This window comes from Porites lutea, chromosome 7 (assembly GCF_958299795.1).
Source record: "Porites lutea chromosome 7, jaPorLute2.1, whole genome shotgun sequence".
Taxonomy (NCBI): Eukaryota; Metazoa; Cnidaria; class Anthozoa; order Scleractinia; family Poritidae; genus Porites; species Porites lutea.
In genome coordinates this window covers 15,330,198-15,353,843 of record NC_133207.1, presented here as the reverse complement: position 1 = coordinate 15,353,843, position 23,646 = coordinate 15,330,198, and the positions used below count along the sequence as shown (strand labels likewise).

At 36.8% G+C, this 23,646-nt stretch overlaps 3 protein-coding genes across 5 annotated transcripts; 2 read left to right on the top strand and 1 right to left on the bottom strand.

Annotated features, from left to right (window-relative positions):
- Nucleotides 1-10,978, top strand: LOC140942566 (presenilin-1-like). Of its 2 annotated transcripts, XM_073391483.1 has the most exons (10): nt 2-277; nt 1,986-2,233; nt 3,175-3,319; nt 3,768-3,835; nt 4,387-4,537; nt 6,850-6,919; nt 7,128-7,226; nt 7,906-8,145; nt 8,755-8,867; nt 9,247-10,978. In XM_073391483.1, exons 1-10 carry the CDS (start codon nt 143-145, stop codon nt 9,400-9,402), a joined length of 1,425 nt encoding a protein of 474 aa, XP_073247584.1. In that variant the 5' UTR covers nt 2-142; the 3' UTR covers nt 9,403-10,978. The 2 variants fall into 2 exon arrangements, with proteins under 2 accessions (XP_073247585.1, XP_073247584.1); XM_073391484.1 differs by lacking the exon at nt 7,128-7,226 and having other exon boundaries at nt 1-277.
- A 456-nt stretch (nt 10,979-11,434) lies between these two features.
- LOC140943825 (DNA-directed RNA polymerase III subunit RPC6-like) lies at nt 11,435-17,351 on the bottom strand. Of its 2 annotated transcripts, none has more exons than XM_073392938.1 (8): nt 17,118-17,351; nt 16,859-16,926; nt 16,055-16,122; nt 15,590-15,702; nt 15,034-15,177; nt 13,911-13,947; nt 13,216-13,445; nt 11,435-12,255 (listed from the first exon to the last, which is right to left on the bottom strand). In XM_073392938.1, exons 1-8 carry the CDS (start codon nt 17,295-17,297, stop codon nt 12,175-12,177), a joined length of 921 nt encoding a protein of 306 aa, XP_073249039.1. In that variant the 5' UTR covers nt 17,298-17,351; the 3' UTR covers nt 11,435-12,174. The 2 variants fall into 2 exon arrangements, with proteins under 2 accessions (XP_073249039.1, XP_073249038.1); XM_073392937.1 differs by having other exon boundaries at nt 13,216-13,407; nt 13,840-13,947; nt 17,118-17,334.
- A 4-nt stretch (nt 17,352-17,355) lies between these two features.
- On the top strand, nt 17,356-23,407 carry LOC140943826 (uncharacterized). The gene is made up of 8 exons (XM_073392939.1): nt 17,356-17,767; nt 19,209-19,350; nt 20,192-20,325; nt 20,642-20,752; nt 20,844-20,889; nt 21,941-22,001; nt 22,363-22,456; nt 23,075-23,407. Exons 1-8 carry the CDS (start codon nt 17,483-17,485, stop codon nt 23,207-23,209), a joined length of 1,008 nt encoding a protein of 335 aa, XP_073249040.1. The 5' UTR covers nt 17,356-17,482; the 3' UTR covers nt 23,210-23,407.
- The last annotated feature ends 239 nt before the right edge of the window (nt 23,408-23,646 follow it).

Here is a 23,646-nt window from a genome sequence, read left to right as displayed (position 1 = left end):
ACGTATGACGTCACTGTCTGTTTTTCCGCCATGTTGGCTTATAAGTGAGTTCCTTTACCTCGTGCAAAAGAGAGTCTTTTAACTGGTAATTGGGACGTTTATAAAGAATATAACCAGTGTCGATGAACGGTATTAAAGATACATGAACGAGATCGACGTTGATGAAACAACAAGGCTGATGTCGGACGAACCGCAGCCCCAAAATTATGACGAGGAAGGCTCCTCTCGTGCCCGCCGTCATCGCCGTCAACGAGAAACTGAGCAAAATACATACACAGTAAGTCTCTAAGGTGCAAAACCAGCTAAATTACTTAATAAATTTTTTCAGGCTTTATTGGTGTATTTTGGAGGTTAAATCTGTTAGTAAACTGGTGCGTAGTTACGTTCATGCCTATTTTGAAACATATCAGAAAGACGCGAGCTTTTCATTTCCGTTGGATACCGGTAAAATTAAATGCTGGAGTGTCTAGTCAAGATGAAAGGACTTTTTTCCTGTTGTAAACGTGCTGTAGGTTTCAATGCTTAAGTGCCTTACGCCTTCATTTATAGTCTTTGTCTCTGATCATGTCAGCAAGTTGTCTCAGTGAATGTAAAGTTGAAAGACTGACTCAGAGATTTATATCCAGGCATTTTTTTCCGTTTGCTAACCTCTCATCATTTAACTACTCCTCTGGCCCTACAAATGGTTTTATCCCCACCCCATCCAGTCAGCTCGCTCTTGGGATCTGTACTGAGAGTGTATGTTTCAAGAAAGGTGTCAGTCTTATAAAATGAGGTGCCTATTAAGTTTACACCGAAGTTACCTGCTTGTCATCTTACTGGAAGTCATCTTGCCTAATATTTATTTAATTAAGCTGTGACCTATGTGACTTATGCAGTCAGTCTTTCTATCATTACTCCTTTTTTGTCTAAAATAACACCAAATACATATTTTTATCATATTATGTTTGAAAGTGTCAATAAGGAGGTGCACAATGTGCAAGCCAGTGAGCCAGCAAGGCATGCAAGGCAGACGTACGAGGCATCTGAAAACATGCAAGGCACTTAGAAACATGTGAGGCAAAAACAATTCATTAAAATAAAAGAATTGGACAGGTTTACACAACTCGTACAGTTCGTAAAGAATTCTTTGTTGACACACCTTTATTTGTTCTCATTAAAAGGTCATTGAAGGATTTTCCCTTGCAAAATCATATAAAGGGAGGTTTCTCACAAAATTTCTTGTTAATGTTTTTGGTTCGGCGTGAGGTGCCATTTCCCCATCATTATAATAATTTTATAATCTTTTAGGTGCAGATTTTTTCCTCTGTTGGAGGGCTGTTGGCAAATCGTAACCTCAGAGTGGTACTTTCTCACAGCTGGATAGCCTCTGTTCTTTAGGCTAGATTCAAAATTTCGAACCTTATTTTTCCTCAGAAGGAATTTTTTTATCATAAGTCCTAGCGTTTTTTTCCTTTGATAAAGCCTATCTTTACGGGTTGACAGAGTAGTGACACGAGTTTGTGTACAGTGAAAGGTATCTCTGAGTTGTTATGTGTTTACACGTCCAGGATAGGAGACGTCTGCACGCAGGCTTTTAACACACAAATGTCATAATAGACTCTATCCTGACTCTATAAAAATCTCTGTAATCCAATGCGCAAATTTTGCCTCTCGTACAAACCTCTCTATTTCATCTAGACTGGGGAACACATCGTTAAAAATACCTTTCCAAAAAAGCAGTTTGGTGAGGATCTGCTTTAGGATTTGGTTCTACTTGTGGCTCGCAAGTCTGCTCACATGGCTCGCACATTGTACACACTTTGTAAATAAACTCTGTGATCAGGCAACATAGCTTCAGGCAAGATGATGTTTTTCCAACTTGACCAGTTGCTGTAAGTTAGGAAAGAGTTGACTGTGGGGGGGGGGGGGGGGGGGGTAGTGTGTATAATTGACCCAGCCTTTGAAAGTGCAGTATTGTGTAAGTCTCATTCTTGTCCTCTTAGGATGATAGACAAGAGGAATTTGATGATGAAGATAATGAAAGGATGGGCAGAGAACGGGAGAGGAGCCCTAGGCAGCTAAGAGTACGAGATGAGTCACCTCATGACAGTGAGATGGATGAGGAGGAAATGCTCAAATATGGGGCTAAAAGTGTCATGATGCTGATCATTCCTGTATCAATGTGTATGTTAGTTGTGGTGGCAACCATAGCATCAGTTACATACTACACTCGCAAGGGAGGAACGTACCTGTAAGTCTGTCATTCCATGAAGAGAGTATAATAATTATTGACTTATGGAGAGTTTTCAAATACTGAGACTGGAAGGTTGTTCACGTTTCCATACCAAGAGACAATTTCATTGGTCAGTGTAGTAAAATTTCACAGGTGTAATTTAGCATTGCAGCTATTGCTTTCAGATTCTCAACCGATAGCTCTAATAGTAAATGACAATTGTAAAAGTTTTATCATATCGACCCAGGATACTGGTAACCTCATGCAATATTATAGACAAGTTTGTGTTGTGGATCATTGAATAATTCTTTTTCACCTGGTCACAGAGACTGTTACATGCAACCTCCCCCTAGATGATTGTTAGCAGCCAATCAGCAAAACATCCATATTCTGGATATTTTCATACATGTATTACAGGATAGTTTTTGGTTTGGCACCATCATATGGCTGTAACAATTGTCTAGAGGCATTTTACGTGGGTCATTATCAGGGATGTACAGTGTAGCTAAGGAAGAGATGAGCAGGCTTTTTTGTTAGTCAATTCTGCTTTTTTCTGAACTGCACCTTCAAAATTTCGGCATGTCCAGAGCAATTTGAGCTGGTGATGAGCTCTTTTTCAGCCGGTGAAATTAGCTGGAACCCGGTTCTTAGCAACATCCCTGCATAAAGAGATTTGACCCAAACTGCATACCGAGCATAAAAAGACACTGGCATCCAGTGTACCAGGATATAACTTAACTTAGTGTGTGTTGTGAATCACTAGGTAAGTGGTTACAGATTGTCTCCTGTTTCAGAAGTGGAGAATATGTTCAGCCCTATGATTTTTTTTAACCAAATATTCTATATATCTTTTCCAAGGGAACTGAAGTGAATGTTAGAAAAATAACCTTCTTTCGCTGCAGATAATTTTGCTTTAATTTTCTTATTAAATCATTGTTACTCTTTTCTGTTTTATTTAGTGTTTACACTCCATTTCATGAAGAAGGGAATATAAGTCAGGCAAGGAAGGCTGGAGAAGCAATTGCCAATGCCTTTATAGTGATTGGTGTTGTCTTGGTGTTAACAATCATCCTTGTTGTGTTGTACAAGTTTAGGTGCTATTGTGTGAGTATCTAGAGCTACATTTATTTATCTACTAGTAATAATCAAAGGTTATGCAGTGCGGGGGACATCAATCAAAGGTCAAAACGCTTTCGCTTCAACTCCGTGCTTTGGCTAAGATTCATGGTGATTTGCTTAGGCATGAAAGAAGTTTCAAACGTGCCTCAGATCAGATTGTGTTTTGTGCATTCTATTCATTCTTAGTTAAAGTCCAAACAAAGCTGGCTGAGCAACCTAGAGATTATGATTGTGGGCTCCTCTTGTTGCCTGCAATTAGTCAGTGGTAAATTTCAAGTTTAGGGTATTACCATAGTATGAAAATTCAAAATACATGCATTTTAACAAGGTTAGAATTAGGTACATGTACAACTAACAAACCCAAGTGGAAAAGCAAAATATAGATGTATATTCCTTAATATGATAATAATATGGGTCAAATATTGTTTTTCAGATTATATCTGGATGGCTAGTTTTATCTTCGCTTATGTTACTTTTCTTCTTTGGATATATATACTTCCAGTAAGTGTAAATAATTGACTTTTTCCTATAAAGTTGAATAAATAACTGATCTCAATAGTAGGTACAGGATAGAGTGTAAAACCATTTTGAGATTGTTAATGAATAAGGACTCTTACAGCTGTATGTAAATATGTCTTAACCTTTTTTGGTCAAGCAAATCCATAAACAACAAATACATTTGAATACAGCCAATAACAAATTTTTGATATTGGCTGTATTCATAGAGAGGTGACAATTGATTGTGTAGTATAAAGACAAGACACACATTTTGTGGCACTAAACATTAGACATTTAATTCGTCAAGATATCTTGGGCTTCCCGTTATATATTAAATACAATATTAATTTTAAAGGGTCTTTCTTTCTCAGTAACATAAATGACACTCAATTTTTGTCAGTGCAAGACTGTTGTGCCTTGTCACCCCCCTTGGTGAATCTAAAGCATTCAAAAATATACAGTAGTACAACTGTATTTTTGTATTGTTATTTTATTAACAGTATTATGCTGGTAATTCCTTCTGTACTTAAAAGAATTTGTGTATTTCTTCACAGGGAGGTGCTAAAGGTGTACAATGTACCCATGGATTACTTTACATTATCACTGATAATCTGGAATTTTGGAGTAGTAGGGATGATTTGTATACACTGGAAAGGTCCCCTTAGATTACAGCAAGCTTATCTTATATTAGTTAGTGCCCTGATGGTAAGTTCAATTCTATTAATTTACACCCTTTTAACTCATCAACAAAGATGAGTTTGGGGGGAGGTGCTCCAAATGTTGGTGAGGCCAAGAACCGAAGCTGAGAGCAACACATAACCATGACAACCCTGTGAGTGGCAACCACCCGGGCACCGTCACACTGCTAACCAGTGGAACCTAGAATACTTACCATATACTTTACCAAGGGGAGGGCAGGGAAGGGGGCAAAACAGACTAATGAGAATGAGCAACAAGAACATATGGGCTGACCTCAGCAGAAAAGCTGTAAAACCCAAACGCCCCTGCGAAGCTACAGAAGGCCCCCAAAAAGCACAAGTGAGAGACTGCTGGGCAGCATTGTCTCAAGTTTAACTTGGCCTAAATTTCATTAACCACTGACCAGGCCCGCGCTCCTTGTTGTTAACTCTGTTAAATAAATATTTATTTAACAGAGTTAACAACAAGGAGCGCGGGCCTGGTCAGTGGTCAGTCGCTTGGCTAAAGCAAGTGCGGTCAGCCTTGCTTGCATCACCTCCATGTGCTCAGTGCAGGGTTTTCCTGGCTGTCATTCTCTTCGTTTAGCCTTTGGATCATTCTTTTACCCCCATCCCTCCCCCTCCTTTTTTCTTCCACTGTTAATCAGTGTGACAGGTACCTGGTTCCATTGGTGTGGGGGCTTGTGGCTGGAGGGCGTGGGTTTGCCAGCGATGGGGGCATACCTCTGTCCAGTGGCTGGCTGTACCAAAATTGGAAGCCCCTGGACATCCTGGGCACCCACCTCCACTAAGTGACGCAGTTGTTAACTTGGCCTAAATTTCATCTAGCCACATTTAGATTTTGGGTCCTCCCCCTCCTAAAGGTCCATCGTAAAGAGTGGCAGTGTACCCTACCCCTGCTTTTTATGACCTTCCATGATACAGGTACGGATGTTGCTAAGGAAAAGCTAAGCAGGCTTTGTTACTCAATTGCACGTACAAAATTACTCCATGCATTCATTTGCCAGAGTAACTTCAGCCAGTGGTAAGGTCTTTTTCAGCCAGTGAAATTAGCCAGGAGTTGGCTCTTAGCGACATCCCTGTAAAAGTATTCATATTGTTTGTGTTTGCATTTGATCTGTTTGAAAGTTTCTTAGAAACTTTAACTGGCTTAAAATCAGTACCCCCCAGTTGTCTAATTAGCAATGACCATTACTTTGGTATTGAAATTGAATGAGTTCGTGGAAAGAAGCTCTAAGTGATCTGATAAACTGCCAGATTCTCCTTCTACACTGCCTTGCTTTTACTTGTGAGAGAAAAGGAGAATTTGACGTAAGGTCAACATTCACTCTAGTGCCTTTCATACAGCCCTTCAAATGCAAGGTTGAAAGCAAAACGAGTGTATGTAACAATTTGGCTTGATACTAAGAAACTTCACTTATGAACGTGAATTGCTACTGGTGAGGTACACTTCAAGAAACAGTGTGCACTGCCATTTTGTTGGTTTTCACTAGCAACGGAGTTTGAGTCAAAATCGCAAGTGAAGTTGTAAGAGCACTTATGTGACCTTGTGAAAAAAATCGTCGTAAGCAGTCATAAGCATGATGAAATCAGTCAGAAGAATCAGAACATGTCCATTTTCTTCCAATTCCACTTATGCCTCTGTTGTTTACAATCTAGTGAAAACCAGATTGTCAGTTTGGGAAGCCAAAGGGGAAGGATAAACCAATCACAATGCACATTCCCATACTTTGTGATTGGTTTAGTTCTTCTGCTTCTGCTTGCGACTTCAACAACCTAGTTTTCACGTGATTGTAAGCCTCTAGTTTTCAAGGTAGATCAAATTAAACTATGAGCCGTGATTAGCTTAGCTTAGTTCACCTCAGAGGATTGAGTTGTGTCCTTCCCAAGAGTCAACGAGCACTTGTAAAGTTCTTCAATCAGTGTGTGCCTGGTTGGTTTTCTCACTTACAGTGTTACATGTACTAAATACTGAATAATGCATACACTTTAAATTCATTGCTTTTTTAAAAACTGTGTTCCAAAGTTTTAGCTCTTAGCTCATATTTTTTATGTGACTGACTTCAACCACCATACAGCCATAGTATTTTATAATCAATGGAGGGTCAATGCAGGGTGCTAGGGTTTTCATTAATAGAAAGGTAAAACATCACATTTACACAAATGGCAAACCGCAGAGATGATCACACAGTTAGTGGTATGGTAAAAAGTACTGATGAATCTGACATCAATAAAATTAATTTTTCACCTTTTTTTTGTTGAATGCTACAACACTTGGTATAAAACCCCGTCTTAAAGATGTTTTTTCTAACCCTACAGGCTCTGGTGTTTATCAAATTCTTGCCAGATTGGACAACCTGGGCAATTTTAGCAGCTATTTCACTTTATGGTAAGTATCAGAAGGCTGCAGACTCGATGTCTGTATTTTATTCTGCCACTGTCTTTTAAACTTCTTTTAGACTCCAGAATCAAATTTTTGGGTCAGAAAATATTCAAAATGGTTTCTCCCTTCCTTTATTTTTTTACTTAACATCAGGTGTTTGACTTCCTTTTTTTTTTTACTTAACATCAGGTGTTTGAATTTGATTGTGTTACAGATTTGTGTGCTGTCCTCTGCCCCAAAGGACCCTTGAAGATCCTTGTTCAAACCGCCCAAGAACGAGATGAGCCATTGTTTCCATCTCTTATTTATTCTTGTAAGCTCACTTATTTAATGTCTCTGTTGGTTGAAAAACAAATAAACAAAAAACATCCTGTAATAATTTTCAATTCCATACCTAAATGATATTTACAGTGAAATTTGTTGTATTGTGCTGCGCGTATTGCAAACTTCGAAGGGATTTTGGGTTTTTCTGTTCCGTCAATCATTTTAGTGAAGGTGGGGTTAAAGCTAATCTTAATGTAATGTCCTCGCCCAGCTTGGCTGATAATGACTCTAGACTGCTCAAGAATAGCGAAGGAAATTGCGATGGTGAGTGGATTTTTTGTTGAAGGAAGGAGGCAGGCGTTGCTTTATTCTTGCAAGTGGCAAGAATAAGAAAGATCAGAAAAAACTGTGAAGCAAACTTATCTAGTCAATTATTGCTCAAAACAGGACGATCGCAAAGCAACGAATCTTGAAACACGAAACAAACAAATGGATCGAAATCCACGAATCACAAGTCATGACCTTTTGAACTCGTGCAAGTAAACATGTGTTTCCTAAGAGGTCTGCTAAGATGATTGACAGAACAGAAAAACCCAAAATTCCTTTGAAGTTTGCAAAACCAACACCGCTATACAACGAATTTCGCTATAAGCATTCTGTATTCTCACAACTGCATGTTTGTGAGAGGGCTTAAAATATTAATTTATTCTTGTGCTTATTGTTGTTAGCCACAATGATGTGGACGATTGGAATGGCTGATAGAGACAATTCCAATGACTCAAGAACAGGTCCGGGAACAATTGGTAACACTAATGCACTGACAGATGATGAGGAAGAATTTACAGGGTCAACTGAAGGTGTTGGGCCATCCAATGAAGCAGCAGAGGATGCAATAAGGGCACTTGGTAGTAATGATGAGGAACAAAATGTAGAAAATGCACCACCAGAGAATCAAGAGGATGAAGAAAGTAAGGAAAAATTTATCCCTTGTTGTAACCAGGTTGCATAGAAAGTCATGTACTAGCCCAAAAGTCCTTTTGTCCAGGCCCCCCAAATCTTTTGATAAGTAGGTTTAACAAAATATTATTAATTAATTACTCCATTGGTGACCTAATTACTGGATTCATTAATTCATTGTAAAGCTATTATTAAATGAGACTTTTTTAGCAGCCTTAGGAGCCTTACTTCTGAGGTAGATTGTGTGGATCACACATCTAGTCTGACATGAAATGTAATGTGATTCTTGTTTTTAAAGGCTTAAATTTGTCAGATCAGCTTGAAAAATGGCTTTTAGTCCACATGAATCAATAAGGAATTTTCAGTTTGTCCTGCAGAACTTATGTAATTGGAATTTACCCAACTTTTCCTTTGGACAAGTTAAGAACAGAATTCACTAGCCCTGTTGCAAAATCCAATAACCCTGGGATATCAGACAAGACTTTCTTTGCATACCCTGTAATGCCTACATTTGTACCATGTCATTAGGTGTACATTTTGGTGGTTTACGTTTCAGTGTATTGCATTACTCTTTCCTTCACATAAGTCCTAATGAGTGCCTTGTTCTTTTCCGTTATCAGAGGGTGTTAAATTAGGCCTTGGAGACTTCATATTTTACAGTGTTCTTGTTGGCAAAGCATCTTCGTACAAGGACTGGAATACAACCATTGCTTGCTTTGTGGCCATCCTTATAGTGAGTATCAGTTGTGAATAGGTGTAATGTTATTTAAAGGTCATTGTCTAGAAAAATGCCATTTTTAAGTTATTAGCGAGAAGTAGAAATGCTCTCCTTATATACATATTTCGGGTGTCTAAGAGGTCGAAGGTCTTTTTTTTGAAAAAAGAAAAAAACACAAAAATCACAAGCTGATTAGCCTGGATTTGACACGTTCAGAGCATTAGGCTCCCTTCAATTTGTCTTAATGCACAGCCTTGGAAGACTTTTCATGAGTGACCTTTCCTTTTTGACTCAGAGTTCCCCACCTCCTTTGGTTTGCTAGCAAAGAATTTCTGTAGAAAAATCACCCCAGTCTAGAGTTTGTCTTAACATATTATTTTCTTTCCTCTTGCAGGGTCTTTGCTTAACACTTCTCCTGTTAGCTATCTATAAGAAAGCATTACCTGCTTTGCCTATATCCATTACTTTCGGACTTATTTTTAACTTTGCCACAGCAGAGCTTGTCAAGCCATTCATGGACAGTCTCTCCAGCCAACAAGCTTTTATTTGAACTTAGTCATGTAGTTTCAAGAGTTGCTTTAATGAACGTGTATGATAATATTGTAATATTAATATTGATCGCAGATCACATACTTGAAAAAGGATGTTTTTCGTTTGACCTTGAATAATAGTTCCTATGTCTGTTCATCATTTGTTTTATCAGTCAACGGTCAAAACATGGACCCAGCATTTAGCTTCCAAAGAAAATCCTAGAATGGAAAACATATTGTTTGATTGTCTATTCAGCTGCCTTTTTTTGCAAATAGTTACAGTAAACTGACTTTTCAGCAATCTTCCTTTAGCTGGGAATGCATAGACCTCTTTCATAATTCTTTCATATGTATATAAATGAGCCTTTCTAGTCTCATTTGAAAATACGAATTCTTTTATATTTTGCACATGCTAACGAGGTCAGAAAGGGTAATTGACATACATATAAAAGAATAATATAGGCCACCATTATGAAAGTGGTCTATTGCATTTTTGCTAAGCCAACCAAAAGCCAAGTGTGTTTGTGTCTTTTTGACAAACCAATCAAATTCGCATATTTGTTTCAATGTTGCTTTGGTTTTGATTGTTCCAGATCATTTAAAGGTCGAACAAAAATCTCTCTTAAGCAGAAATGGTAATAAGTTAACTCTACCTAATATAGCCAAAGGCCAGCACTAAATGTGAATCTCAGAGAGCTGTCCTTCTTAATTATGGAGAGTCAAAAGAAAATAATGACTAAAGAATTGGCAGGGACCAACTGTAGGTGTATGCTATAGGGAAAATTATGATCAGAGTTCTAATGAAGGGCCATGACCCACAACACCAGTTGCAACTGAACTCACTTGATGTTATGAGCGATTGAAGTGGAAAGCTAGAGGTGACACCATAATTTTTGTGTGATGTTAGGCATGAATCTTCATTTGCTATGGCTGCTTCAAAACTTAAAGACAGCCTTGATGAGTAACAATGTCTTTTATATTTTGTATAACAATATGGCATATACCAGAAATGAGTAGAGTTCTACTTCCTTTTCTGCTTGTCATGATAATTTTGGGTTTATTGTTCTGCATTGCAACTACAGTTTTATATTACTCTTTCTGCGGGACAAACGTGATAACTTGCTCACAACACAAAACTTGCAAATGCTGGTAATGTAAACAGCCAAGTTCAGAGAAGACCCTTCAATTTGTGTAAAATAGCTTTGTATATTTTTTGTATTAGCTGTTAAGCAGATTGCACTACAAAAGTGAAGCTGGTATGTATAAAACAATGATAGCTGTTTGTGAGCTTGTCTCTTGCGGTGATGCCTATTTGTCAAGTCAGATCATCTCCAATAGTAATTAGCCGATAATTATTCATTTCTTTATACAGGGACTACATTTTAGCCATGATATGAAAATAATGTAATTTTATTATTCTAGAGAAAAATCTCTACAATCCACTTTGTTTTTCATTAATTTCGTTTTTCATGGCATTTCTGCCAGACATGATCACTATTACTCTTGGAAAGTAAAAATTAATATAAACCTTTTTCCCCACTATTGCTTGATAATGGTCATACATTGAAGATTATTAAAAGTATTTTTTGTCATTAATTTTGTCCTCCTGAGTATATTTATTTCAATACAGTAACAACCAAAGGTTAGAGAGTGCAGGTGATATTGATTGAAGGAAGCTCTTTCTTTATCATTGTGCTTTATGCAAGTTTCACGCGATAGATGGTCTAAACATGCATTTCTGATTGCATTCTATGCATATGTATTCCATTCATTCCTTGTGCAAGTCCAAATGAAAGCTGGGTACACACATACCACACATGCATAAAAGCAACTTGTAGATTAGGATTGAGGGCTATTTTGGTTTCCCGCAATTGAAGACTCCAGAAAATACCATAACATACCATAATGCTCTTTGTTTGTCACCCCAAAATTTTGCATAAGCATTGTCTTCAATTTCTCTTGGGAGTTAAAATGGCCCCAAGAGAAACTGAAAACAATGCTCATGCAAAATTTTGGGGTGATTAAACAAAGAGCTTTATGGTATGTTATGGTATTTTCTGGAGTGGTCAATTAAAATCTAGCAATGAACACAATGGTACTTCTTGTAGCATTATTAAGGCAGTAAAACATTGTCACATGTTATGTTTTTACAACTAAGTTAACCTTACAACAAGAGTTGTCTTGTGTAAATCAAGCCTGGGACAATCACAAAGTACATATACATGTAAGTTTTAGTTGCACAATATAACTCAGATCGTATGCTTATAGTAAGCACATACCATGTAAATCAGCCGTTAGATTTCTAGTTATTTGGAGAATTTGGTTTGCATCCTCCAATCAGCACATAGTAACACAGGTATACTTATCATGCTTTAAAGGAACGTATTCTGTGACCATTCCCTTATTCCCTCATAGATTGTTGCCCAAAGTGATCAAAAGCTATTGTGCAGCAGTTGTCGAAGCAAGACAGGGTAAAACGTCATGGAGCTGTGTGCTCAGCATTTTGAACTTGATATAAAACCACCACTGTTCTTGTTTTAAATATACCAATCGTTTATTGTCTCAAGAACTATAAGCAATAATATTGGGCTTCAACAGTTTTCAATATTATAATGAGCCTCAGAACATTTCATTTTAATTCAGATCTCTTAAATAACAGCTTTAATACAGTAACAAAACCTGGTATTTGTACAGCTCATGATCCACTGCTTTGCAGTGTTTATTCAATATTAATATGAAAATTACTCCTTTTGAAATAAAATACTTCTCATGGATGTCTAAGACCTCCTTCACTAGAGCTCTGACAGCCACTCCTTCATGTAGACACACTTGCTTGGAGAAATTGGCCCACCTTCACGACAGCGATCTGACACCTGGAAACAGAGAGGAGAAATCCCTGTGAGAAAGCCACATTAACCGTAACCAGTTGCCCCGCAACTGATGTTAATTCTTCATAAGACTCACAAGTTTTGCTTCCCAAATAAAACTTCAATAAAAATCCAAAACTTCATGGAAAATACCAAAAGCCTTAAGGTGCCACGTGAAAGTATTGGAGGTACTGTTGGAAAGATTTCATTTGAATGATCACACCATAGGATAGCCACATCATATATTGACTCTAAATTGACTGTGAATTAATTTAACTAATGACGGACTTATCTTTAAGTTACATGTTTGAGTCATTGTATTTTTGTCCATTCTGTACACAAAATCCAACTTGGACATGCAAATCCTGGTATATCTCAGGAGCTGAGATTATGTTGGTTTAAATTTTATTTCCCTTTGTTAATTTGGGGGTATGCTAATGTATCATAATGAGTTTGAAACAAAGGGAAATAAATGGGGTATGGGTGATTTTAAACTGAGGTCAGGCTCAATTTTCGTTTTGCTTTGTAAAAAACATTCCAGCGGGTAAGGCGAACTTTTAGTGATAGCCATTAGAGAGAATGACTGTATTAAAACTGCTATAATTGGGCCTGATCTCAGGTTAGGGTGATTTGATTTGTGTAAGAATAAGCATTTTTTTCTCCCAAACCTCTGGAGATATAATTTTTTTTCAGCATTATACGCCATGAGAGAGATATTTTTTTTCACTGCAGGAATTTTTTTCCCAGATAGTTCCTTGCAAGATTATTTTTCCCTTGAAATCAGTCTGCAGGATATTTTTTTGTGAAATCACCCATAACCCTAGCCTGCGAACAGCAGACGCATTTCCGGTTGTCGACTGGAAATCCGTCTGCTGTTCGTAAATGGTTGGCCCCTTTAGGTTCCCCATTTTTGTTAATCTACAAGTTTTTCATTTCAAAAGTATCAGCTGATAAACAAAATCTCACCGGACAAACACCACATGGTGTCCTCATGAGTCCTGTAACCGGCATAAGAGGCACAAGTGCCCTGAAGAGTTTCTTCTGTCCACCTGTTGATGACGTGTTTGAACTGCTATCAGCTACAAGTGACATCTCTGCCTTGCCATCAAAGACTAATGTGTTTAAAATGGTTTCAATGTCCCCTTCTGACAGTTGCACCTGGGTTGATGTACATGTAAAATGTATGCAATGAAATGCTGTTAATAAAATAATATTATTAATAACAGGGCTCTACAAAAATGTCCCATCCGATGGTCTGGGACACGTAGATTTTCTTACCAGGAAAGTAACTTTTAAAGCTTACTTGGTCCACACAAGTCATCCACTGACAAGATTACTGACTATGACAAGTAAGTTAAGTGGGCCCAGGCAAGCAATATGAGAGAGCTCAAGATTGCCCAAAGGACAAACTGGAATTCAAGGTTTTTTCTGGGCTCTGACTAATTAATTAATTTTATTGTTCAGAATGAGAACACAACCATCCACAGTTCAATGTATTCTACACTGAAGTCTTCCTTCCATGATAATTACATGTTTAAAAAAGTATCTCTTGCACTTGGATGCTGTTATTGTTGCAGGACTGTATTTTACCTTGCTAATTCCCAATTCAGAGATGTACTTCCACACATCATAACAGGACGAATACGAAGCATTTCTTTTACCTAGAGGATTTAGATTCATTCTGTCTGCTTCTGCAGCCTACAAAGAGCACAAATCATACTGTAAGAAGTCTGATTAGAATTAGTTTAGGCTCAAGCATACTTAACTCAGGTACATGAAGACAACATTTTTTAAATTCAGTCTCTCAAAATCATCATCACTGTCACCACCACAACCACCAGCACCACAATAATATTGTCACCATCACAGATGTTATCATCATCATCATCACTATCATTGCTATCATCATCATTACATTATCATCATCACTTCTATAGCATTCAGAAAAAAACAAACACCAGATCCCAACTTAAGGTGTCAAAACAGCAAAACTGGTATGCAAAACAACATTTTGTTCTGTATCATGCAATCATCATTACCACCACAACCACCACCACCACTGTCGTCATTATAATCATTGTGATCATCATCATCATTATAATATGCATCATTCACGACCATGAACATCATCATCGTCACCTTCACCACAATCACAGTCACTAATAACAACTTTTGAAACAGGACAACAGAAAGAGGAGGACAGCAAAACATTTGTGTGTGACAAACATGACATTACTTGCATGTTTTACAATCTTCATTTAACTTAACATAAACTGTGTTCTGGTCCTTCTATTATGCCACGGTTGTCACACAGGTTTGCCATCTTCTTTCCTCTCTCGTCTTATTGCGTTGCTTCACTAATATATTATTGCAATCATCATCAAGCAGTCAGTAAAAACTAAACATCAAATCCTTACTTGAACAATAATAATAATAATAATAATAACGTGAATATTTATACAGGATAACCTATCAGTTCTAATAAAAAGAACTGTTATCAAAAGGGTCCTGTAATTATCTCATAAATAGCTAAAAAATAAAAAATAAAATTGAAAAAGGAAAATAAAATAAAATAACAATAAGAAATCTAAGATTTAAAAATCAAAATCTGTAAAAATCATCAACTTACAAGACTGAAAAGAGTTATGAATTATGGAATACTATTGAAAAAATTGTTTTAAATTACTCTTATAAAGAAACCTAGAATTTACAGTTCTTAAATGCCGAGGTAAAGTATTATAAATACTTAAAACCGATCTGAAAATTACAATAAGAGTCTCTCACCCTTTGTTCAAGATACTTGTAACACTGCTGATTTAGTACTTCTACAAATTCGGATTCAAAGTCTTGATCACTGTACCAGGCTCCTCCAGTCACTGATATATCAGGCTCCAAATTAAACAGCATGTATACTTTCTTTCTAGATGCCTAAAGAGCAAGATCATTGGCAGATATATCTTATTTTCCTTGTAGCTACAATTTGCAGATGACCGAAAAATTTTTTAACTTTTAAAAACTATGGACACAAGAAATACTTCTAGAATGTTATTGTGTTATAAGGAAATTAAGCCCATCAGGTGTAAAAAAACTAATTAAACCACACGCAACATGTCTTACAGTCCCCAAAAAACTTTGCTTGCTCATTGGGCAAGTTTAAGAGCAGAATTCACTGGTCTGATTGTGGCAAAATCCACTAGTCCTGGGCTATTGGACACAACTTTCTTTGCACACTGGGGTGATAAAAAACTTAATTCTATGATCAGTACATCACAACTTGGAAAAATCTTATGCTGATTGATTCTCAGGGAAACTGGTTAAAACCTTCTATACTGGTACTTACAGCCACAGATTTAACAGCTTTGATGAGTTTCTTGCTTTCTAAATTTTTTAGAATCTTGTTGACTTGTGTCAACTGTATGTTGCTTTTGAATCTGATATCTCTAATCCAGATACCTATAAATACCAAAAGAATGTCACAGTGATTTATGCCCATATACTTCAATAGTTATTTTAAATAGCATGTTAATATTTTTGAGAAATGACGTAATCAACATGTCAAGAGCGCAGGACAAAGAAAAATCTGATTCCTTGACAGTAATTAAACCTGTGACCTTCCAAACACCGGTCAGATGCTCCAACCACTGAGCTACGAAGGACTCATGATTTTGTCATACAGTATACAAGGTTCATGGATGACATGCGTCCTACATGTACATACTGATAGGATCAGCAAGCTTGGTGAAGAAATAAGAAATGATGTAAACAATAATTAACAAAATAAATAATTACCAAAAAATTCAATCACCTTTGTTTCCTGCTTCTTCTATGATTTGATATACTAATTTTTCTTGTACATCAAATCCTTTTGTTTTTCTGTTGAAAAATAATGTTTCAGGATCAAAGCATAAGTAAACCAAGTTGATTAAGTTAATCCTTGATTTAATAAGACTATGTTAATAGTTAAGAGAATATATAGAAAAATATTATTGTGACAATTAAAGCAAGAGAGATAGATCGTGATGATGCTGTTTCTAAGGATAGCCATTGCACGACAATGAAGGTTGTGAAAATAATGATACTGATGATGATAATGTTGATGAGGATGATGATGATGATGATGAGGAGGAGGAAGATGATTAAAATAGTTTAAAACTGTGGTGCTGCTACTTCTAGTAGGGCCAAAAGGTAAAGAGTTTACCTTGGTGTAAAAACCTGTGAAGTTTTTCTTTGTTTTCTAGCTATTATTTTCCTTGGCTCTATTGAGGCCCTGCCAGAGGGGGGGGGGGGGGGGGGGTCCCATGTCGTCCGTCTGAATTTTAAAACGTCTGGTGTTGGTGTTTCTAAATTATTGTTGGCTTGCTGTCACTGTCGCAATTTGCCTGAGGGAGGTTGTCTCTTGTCGTGATTTCATTTTATGTGCTGTCGCTGCTTTTTGGGCCATGTCGCTTGTCGGAATTTACCCTGGCAGGGCCTCTCTATTGTGTTGACTTCTCAGTGGCATCTTTGTATTCATTGTTTTACATCACTCCTGAGTTTCACAGGTTTTTACACCGACGATGAGCTAGCCAAAATCTTTCCCTTTGCATTTACTGAAATTGGTTTAACTTACGTTGCTGCTTGAGCATCTTTATATCTGTACAATAGCTGTGTGCCACTTTTTAGAAGTTCAATCCTTCCCTGTGTATTGGAAAAAAAAAATTATTCACACCTTCAAAGTATCCATACCTTTACTACCACATAAGCATTTACTATGGGACTGGAAGTTGACATGCTTTTCAAGTCAAGGGAAGGAGAAGTTGACTCTGGAAATCACGAGATATTAAAATTCCCCTGGGGCTCCACCATCCTGGGTTTGAGGAAATACCCACCATGGAAAGAAGTCTGTTAATGGCTGTAACTCTTTGTTGAGGCGGAATATTCGGCATATCTTGTGATATTATCTGGTCTGTTATTCCTTTAGGGTTCTCTTTACAGAGCTGCACGACTCTCTCCTCCAAATCAACTACATCTACAGCTTCTTGCTTGATAACCACGTCTGCTACCGCCATCTTGGATTCTTTCTAACTAGCTTAGTAGCCACGCGATGAAATGGCTTGGTAACCGAGTGGTTTCCAAGATGGCGGCGACGTTGTACTCACGATGTCTTTCTCTTTGCATAGGTGTTTTTTTGCCAGAGGTTTGAAATAATCTATTTTCACCGTACTATCAGCAGGATCACCGTTTCCACCTTATAATGGAAGCAACTGACACGTTTTCACTGGACGTGGCCAAAACTTCTTTTCTTTCCCTTTTATCAAGTACTGATCCCAGCGAGGTCGGAAATTTCATGGACTGGGTTATCAAACACTGCTCTAGCGTCAACAGCGATGATGGTACAAAAGACAGCGCTAATGATTGTGATGGAACTCTTTTAATACCAGGAGATAAAAGGATGAAAAAGATTATTAAAGACATTAAGAAGAGAATTCCACTTGATGGAATAATGTCCTCAGAGAACATCTATTACCCAGAGGGAAAGGTGATTTTAGAGTGGCTAATTTAATTTACTCAAGGCTCCTGGGTGCAGATACTTGGGTAGGGACTGGGTTGCTTCCCAATTAGAGGTTGAAGGAGATGTGCTCCTCTAGATTAGGTTACATTTTTATGACTAGATGGAGGGAGTAACATGTCTAGAATAGGGTGATCTCTATTAAAGGAATGATTTATGGTCGTTTTGCCTACGAGTTGTTTCACCAACATTCTGTTTGCTAGCATCATAAGTAACGTGTTAGGTTAGTTCCCCTACTTCCTTTTGCCTGATCTTTGGCTTTAAAGAACAAGATTTAAATAAGTGTCGCACGTCCCTTGTGTCATGGCTAAAAGAATGAGGGATATACATGTGCAGAACTTGTTTCGTTTCTTAAGGAAAACAACTAAAGGTGTTAGCAAACGGGACTCTAGTGAAATGACTCTTAGGCAAAACGACCAAAGGGACATGGTCTGCTGATGCATATGCGCAAGCCATTAGATACCATTTCTTAGTCAATTTGCATATCACAAGATATGCGAATCACACTGCTTTTAACCAAACATGATAAAATAAATGAGTAAAAGAATAATCAGGGACAGGTTTTCTGTAAAGTAACAAAGATTGAATGAAATTCTAGGCAAAAGTAATGTGGATTTTTAGATGTATTTGACCTGTATTTGATTTTAGATCTAGGTAAGTTGTAAACACTTTTCAAGGTTGAAAAACTAGTGTCCAGGTCAGTGCAGTCCTAAAGCTGACTGTGTCCATTTAACTCTTCAAGGCTAGTGGCTCCAAATAAAAATGAAAGAATTTGTAATTTTTTGACAGAGTGGGGTTATAAATACCCTACTGGGGAAACTCTCAAAAGAAAGCGACTGGGATGCTCTTTAATAATAATTATTATGTTGCAGGAGTGTTCCCTGAAAAAAAAATCAGTTTTTTCAAGGGGAGGCCTGGAGAGGAGTTGGATGTGCACAGGCTTAGGGGTTTTATTTCAATTTTCTGACCTGCCATCCCATCCCAGAAAAGTACCAATCTAAGAGGAGGCTTTACAGGCATGGCTAAGGAGTGAAAATTGATTATTCCTTTGTAGTTAACAGAAAAAACTCTTCTCACACACTGACTGCCATTTGTCTGCCACATGAAAGTGCGACAGCACTTTATTCACAAGAAGTGTCAACCATCACCACAGTTTACAATGGACAAAGGAAATAGATGTTGTAGTTCAATTTTTTTCTCGTTTAAATTTTTTTTGTGACTGGTAAGGTGCAAGAGGGCGGAAAAGCTGTTGCACAGTACTGCAAGAAGCAATAACTGAATCATGTGAAGTGTGAAAAATTATACCCTACCTGATGCTTTTTTTTAAGGCCAGTGTGAGAGAACTTTATTTCTTCCCTCTTTTATGGAAGCTTAGCCAGCAAGAAAAACATTTCTGTTTCTTTGCTCATAGAATTCAGATTGTGACCCATCAACTACAGTTCATGTTGACTCATTCCTGTACAGTGATGAAGATATTGACAGACTTTGTGATGAAGGCAAAATGAGCCGTAGCTACTGTAAAGAATGCGGTTCTCACAATACAGCTCCACTCAGTAAGTCTGCTGTGGTTATCTAAAGAGTGACTGCCTTGTTCTCACATGTGTGTGCCTGAATTGTGGCCTATACCTTTATTCAAAAATTTCTAGTCTTGCAGTAGGGGTGCCATCATGCAAGATGTCTATGTTTTTGGAGAACCCCATTCTCCACTTGTTCATTTCTCATAATTAACCTTTAAGTCCCAATAGTGACCAAGATCAATTTTCTCCTAACAATATCCATACACTGTCAAGAGATAAGTTATGAGAATTAATAAAATGATCACCAAAGAGAAAATGCCATGATCTTTTATCAAATTCTCTCAACTAATTCTTTATGGGAATGTATGGAGATCAGTTTGGAGAATTTGTATGTGGATACTGGGGCTTAAAGGGTTAACCTATGTTTGCTCCCCAAAATTTTGCCTTAAGCATTGTATTCAATTTCTCTTGGGACAACTGTAATACTCAGGAGAAATTAAAACCAGAGTTTATTCAAATATTTTTTTTTTTTGGGGGGGGGGGGGGTGGGGGGCAAACAAGGTGTACTAATATGGGAAATGCACAAGAGACAGAAAATAGTACTGTACATTGTACTTCACCTGGCCAACTTTTTGTGACCTGTCTGATAGGGTTCAAATGTACGTACTGGCCAGGGGGTGTAGTTACCTATATGCTAGTAGGCATGTGCGTAACTGAAAAAATGTCAAGTCAGCTGCATGAGAAATTATTAATTTGATTTTTGGGAGGTGGAATAGGGTGGATTGGGAAAACTGCATGTACCTCAAGAAAATTTCTAGCTATGTTTAAAAAGGCTAATCACTTTTTTCTGATTTAGCCTCTTGCAATTCTCCTCTAGCTTTCATATCCCACTCCATGTCACTACTGCAGTTGCGTTTCCTGTTTGAATCAGCCCTTCCATCACTGCTAAGCAATCTTAATAACAAGTGTTTGGTGGACATTGGATCTAGACTTGGAGCTGTACTTTATGCGGCAAGTATTTTCTGCTTATTTTATCCCCAGAAATAATGTTAGAGTTAGTTTGAGTTCCTTTTATGGTAATAACGTTAACAGTGGTGGTGATGATGAAGATGATGATCATCATTATGATAGTGATAATGACCAAGGATCATTTTTATTTATCTTGAAGAAGCCTTAATGTGTTGCTGAAACTAATGTAAATGGTTTCTATTTTACTTGTTCTTAAATAAATGATTTTTGAAACCACAGCATTTTCTTTCTTTTTTTAGCTCAACTCGTTCAAGTTTGAGGTGTTAATTAACTGTAGTTGTTATATTTCTTCTCACAGGCATATTATTTTAGTGCTATTGAGAAGATTATTGGAGTTGAAATCAATGCAGATCTGTGTGGCCTGCAACAGCAAATAATAGAAAATTATAGTATGGCTGATCGAGTGGAGGTAAGAGAAATAAAATACTTTATTTCAACTGTTGATAAAATTACAACAACTAATTCCTCATTAGTTTTGCATCTCTTTGATGACATTGCAGGTCAAATGTGCTGATGTTTGCAATGAGCTCACACTCTTAAAAGAAGGTAATCTCGACAACCTGAAATTCTGAGGTGAATGAGAAATGGTTGGGGATTTTATAGCAACATGTTAGTATTTTAAATATTATATAATTAAAGGACAAATAATTTTATTAGTATTGCTAATATAAATAAACAAGAACACTTGTGAAAAAGCATTAAGTCTTGCTTGCTTGGAGATTAGATAAGAAATGAGGAGGCGATTAATTTTACACAAAACAGGATTTCCTTGCTAAAAGTTATTCTATTCCTACTTTATTGAAGGTTGAGTATTCCTCAGGATATTTTACCTAAATCCTGCCATAGTCAATTGGACATTCGGCAACACACCCAATTGAACTCCAATCATTTGATTGACTTTGATTACATTCATTAATTGAACACACTCAAAACTTTTGCCAATCGAACACAATCAAACATTCAGAAATCAAATAATTATTTTAGCAATCGACTCATTTCAAACAAGGCAGTGCTGTTAACAAAATAAGTTGTGTGTTAGCTTCAATTACAAACACAAGTATACAGGGCAGATGTCGGAGAGAGCAGACACAGTGTAAAACATGAAACCCAGCATAAAACTGACAGTTTCATTTTCTGAGTCTCGAAAAAGCAAGAGAGACTAATTTGGGAATAATGGGATCTTCCGCCTAAAAGTCAGTTAAGTTCTATTTTACTTGCTCAGTGCTGTTTTTTCACATTGTAAGGAGCAGTGGGTGATTTCACCACAATGTCCCAGGGGTTGGGGGTGGGGGGAGGGGGGTTGGGGTACTCAAAGATATGTGCTGCTGAGGCCTTCAAACCCTGACCTTGTAAGAGACCTTATTTTATTATGACCCAGATCCTTTTTTTACATGGAGAATAAAAGTAATTTTTTAAACTGACATCCTGGAGTTAGATTTTTTTGAAAAAAAAAAATTGTTGGTACCACAAATTATTAATGTAGACTGCTCATTGTCAACCTCCACACTCTTTTAAAGGCCTCCAGTCCAAAACGACACACTGTTCAAAACATGCTTGCATAAAATGATTTTAGTTTCCTATTATTTTATTTCTACAGCTGACATTATTGTTCTTAACAATGTCTTTGAGTTTTTCATGCCTGTGGAGGAACAAATTAGGTAGGCAAACCTGTGCAGTTTGGAGGATTACAACAGTTGCTGTAAATCCCTTAATTTTTTTGCATCCAATTTCCTTTTATTTCTTTGTGTGTCAGAATGTTTTACATTCTTGTTTGTACAACATTAGGGTAGTTGTGGATTAACTAAGCTTAAGACTATTCTTTTTAAGAAAGCTTTTTCATTTTAGTATACATACTGTTATGTACATCTTATCATTTAAAACTTGATAGGGTTTTTCTTCTAAGGTTTTGTTTAAAATGGGTTACTTTTCTTTTAAAATAATTAGGCACATTTAGTTTGAGATAATGCACCCTATTATTGTTATTTTCGTCCACAAAAATCCATTAACTTTGTTTTTCAGAACTTGGAAGATTCTACGAGAGCATTTAACAAAGCGTGGCTGTATTATAGTGACAGTACCAAGCCTTAAAGAAGCAACACTCTTCAACAACAAGGTAAGATTGCCAATTGGCACACAGTGCTGGTTATGTATTTTATTAATAAAATTTCTACACAATTTTGCCCTCCACATTTTGGTAAGATCTGCCTATTCAGGAAGTCAAAATTTTGAGCCCCTCTTGTCCAGGATATAGTGAAAACCCCTTCCTTAACAAATGGCTGCAGGTCTAACACATGTAACTTGAATCTGTGAACGAAGAGCACCAAAATAACTTACAGTTAGGGGTAGTAGCAGATTGGGACATGTTTGAACAAAATTTAACTTTTCTTTTTTGAGCGTTACCTTTTTAAACACCTCTAACTTTGAAAATCATACACAAGTTTTTTTTTGCCAAAAATTACCTGTTAGAAGCACTCAAATGGTATATCACACAGTGTCTAAGTGTTCAGTTATTAAGAAAAAACTTTGTTTGCCTTTTGGGGGGAAAAATTCAGTAAAAACTAACAAGTGTGTAGAAGTTATAATTATGGGGCGTAAAATTTGTCCTCAAAAATATACTCTTTTTTCGACTGGGGCTTGTTTTCAAGAGAGTCAATTTAATTTTGCATTTTATTTCATTTTTTGACAGTGTCTAACAAAAAATTATAACATTAATTACATTGATTTTTTTCAGCCATGTGTTGATTTAGATGAATGGGTACAACCATGTTCTGTAAATTACATGTATCATGCACAAAATGTTTCTTGCTGTGATGAAGATATGGAGGAGCTTCAAAACATGTTCTTCTATCAAGTGAAAGTGAATTGACTTAAATACAACTACAATCATTATTTAATTATTATTAAAAGTAGATTATAATAAAAAATGCACTGACATTCAGCCTGGCTTTTTCATAGTGTATCTTTCTCTTGTGTTACAATACCTGGCTCTCTCACAGCCTTCCTTAACTGAAAAAGGTTTTGACTGATTTTTATACATAAGAATAAAGGTACATTGTAAACAACATTTTTGACCATTATTTCTTTCTATTTATAAATTAAAAGAAAAAAAAGAATGTGCCTTAAGTTAAAGTGATACTAAAAAAATAATTGATGACTCTGTGTTGCTTGAGCCCATTTTAATTTATGACACAGGCATCAGGCGCGGATCCACACCAGTTTCCACTGTTTTACGAAAATCGTTCAGATTTTTCATAATAGATACATTTTAAATAAATAAAAAACTTTCCAAGCTCCAAGGCTTTA